Source organism: Phaseolus vulgaris, unplaced genomic scaffold (assembly GCF_000499845.2).
Source record: "Phaseolus vulgaris cultivar G19833 unplaced genomic scaffold, P. vulgaris v2.0 scaffold_1119, whole genome shotgun sequence".
In the NCBI taxonomy this organism is placed as follows: Eukaryota; Viridiplantae; Streptophyta; class Magnoliopsida; order Fabales; family Fabaceae; genus Phaseolus; species Phaseolus vulgaris.
The window spans coordinates 1-2,522 of NW_027174423.1; the positions used below are offsets into that span (position 1 = coordinate 1).

Here is a 2,522-nt window from a genome sequence, read left to right on the forward strand (position 1 = left end):
TTATGTCCAACAATCACAATGACTATTATGACCCTGCTTTCTATGCTTTCCTTTTCACTTTTCATTTGATGATACTCATGGAAAATGGGTGCATTTATTGAAAATGGTGAACTACTTAACAGTGGATTACTATATATATCCCAACCTAAATTTGGTTACCTCTCCCTTAAGTTCTGGTTGGATGGGATTGAGAAGTAGAACTGCTTCTGGGTAGGCAAGGGCTTTGCCCTTAGGTGGTAATCTGTCATCTGGAAGAGGCATGTTTCTTTGTCTATTATCAGCCATCGCCATATAATGGAACCTGCACACGACACATATATTCTGAGATTAAGAATAACAATATTATTACTGGAAGCATTGATAAAAATGTTAAGCCTCTACTTGTCTTTTCTAAGCTTGAAAGCAATTCTTGTTTCGTCAAGATTGAAAGCAGGCCACTCCTCCAAGTGCTCATAAATTGCATAGGAGTAGAAGCCCGAACAACCACGAAGCATTATGAACCTACAATCACACATTCATTTATTAATTAACTTTATAGTAGTTATGTATTAACAATGCAATGAACAATGGTTGCTGTCACTAATTATTGAGTAATCACCTTTTGTCAATATTTAAGGGAACCAACTTGCCCTCCAGAGAGATGTCCCACGTCCTGGTGAAGGATAACTCAACTTGGTCCTCATTTTCAACCATAACTTGGAATTTTGTTCCTTTGATGCTGCAGTCACGTATCACAGTATGTGACTTTAATTTCTTGAATAAACACGGTTATAGTAGATAGAAGAAATTAAGGAAACGTTAAGCTATCAATTTGTCGTACAAACAAAACAAAGACAGATTAGAGAAGAAGGACATACACATCAAATGTACCACTGGTTGATGTACTTGTCGGTGAGCTCCAAACAAGGTCCCAATACCTACATGAAGTTGAAAGCATATTATTACCAGGAACACCAAACGAAGTTCCTTAATCTGTAAAATTGAACACAACTTTCTGAATGATATATGTATACCCTCTGTTTGATTCGTCATTCAAAACTTCAAGCAAGTTGTCGATGTTATTATACTGTATTCCAGTCACAATTCCCCCAGGATTTGATAAGGTGACTTTTAGTATGCCATTTTCCATCACCACCTGCACATGAATTTTCGTTACTTTTAAGCCTGATAAAACTAGGAATCCTATCCTAAAAAATATAATTAGTAAGAATGCTTTTTTATTAGGACATTTAAAATGTGTTTGATTAGATTATGCAATCACTTTCCTTAAAAATGAATATCCAGGTATATTTTTCTAAAACTCCAATTAAAATGACAATACTGCATACATTTCCAAATTCATATTTTGCAACAAACATACTCTCAGAAATATAAACGAAACAAAACTCCTGCTGATTTTTGAAAACATAGCAAACACTCGTATCAAAAAGAATTTAATATAAACATCTACTTCATACACTGCTTGGGATATTTATTAAGATGGAATAAGGAAAAACATAAGACAAAATTTTAAATACATGATTATCTTGAATAGTAAGTTGCACCCCCAGTAACGGCATGGTGTGGTATTTGCAGTGAACAAGTGAGCAATGAAAATCTCACAGATTGAGTGTAGTTTAAGAGAATGGCCAGAATATTTATCTCATAATGCAAAGAAAGAGTATATGGTAGTAATGGCTGGTTTTAAGCAGAGTTTGGAGAAAAACAGTGAGTGCTTATGTTATACTACTCAGCAATGTGGCAACAGAAAATGGATAGTGTGAGGGCTTAAATGCATTGGCTTAGCTAGGTTCCTTGACCTAGAGAGAAAGCATTCTTTTGAATCTCTTTACTTGGTCGCCACAGTTTGGTGTATACGGTTTTTAGATAATGGCGTACGAGTGAAGAAACAGTCAATCACCACCATATACCCTTCTTTTGCTTTCCTTCGTTTCTTATTCTTATTAGGTGATTCAATGTTGTTTTCAACACCATCCTTTTCTCCAAGTATCAAAGTTAATTTATAACAAATATTCTTCTTTTGAAAATTTCAAGACTATATTCAATTCTCTCTTTTTTATTCAAATACCAGCTAAAGAATAAAATATGGTTTAGGTGTCTCATGTTTTGTCATTTTAAAAAAAATGGTTTTTAATCGTGTCATTTTCTTCAACTTAATGAATGTAGTTCTCACTCACGTGATATCCACTTCATTTAAAAAATGAGGTCTAAAGCATTGTGTTTAAGACGTAGGAACAAAAATGTGTTTAAGACGTAGGAACAAAAATTAATTTTAAGTAAATTGTGGAGATCTAAAACGCTATTTAATCGAATGCTTAATGATAAGTTATTTTAGGTACACTTTTAAACCAACGTTTATAAGATAAACCTAAATTATGAAAATAAAATTTATTTCTATTTTTCAAAATGAAAGAAAGTAGATGTTTTGTTATGCAAAAGTTGTTGCTCGGGAAAGGTAAACGTGGAGTAAATCGATAATCATCCACCACCATTTAAAAAATATTTTTCTTTGGTAAACTTCC

General features: G+C 33.3%; 1 protein-coding gene across 1 annotated transcript; it reads right to left on the minus strand.

Annotated features, from left to right (window-relative positions):
- Positions 1-159: 159 nt before the first annotated feature.
- Positions 160-1,745, minus strand: LOC137817754 (uncharacterized; the record flags this gene model as incomplete). The annotated part of the gene is given in 6 exon segments (XM_068620992.1): positions 160-301; positions 382-501; positions 599-718; positions 858-917; positions 1,014-1,135; positions 1,518-1,745. Coding segments are annotated over 6 exon segments (606 nt in total), but the record flags the coding sequence as incomplete, so codon positions are not given.
- Between the last annotated feature and the right edge of the window lie 777 nt (positions 1,746-2,522).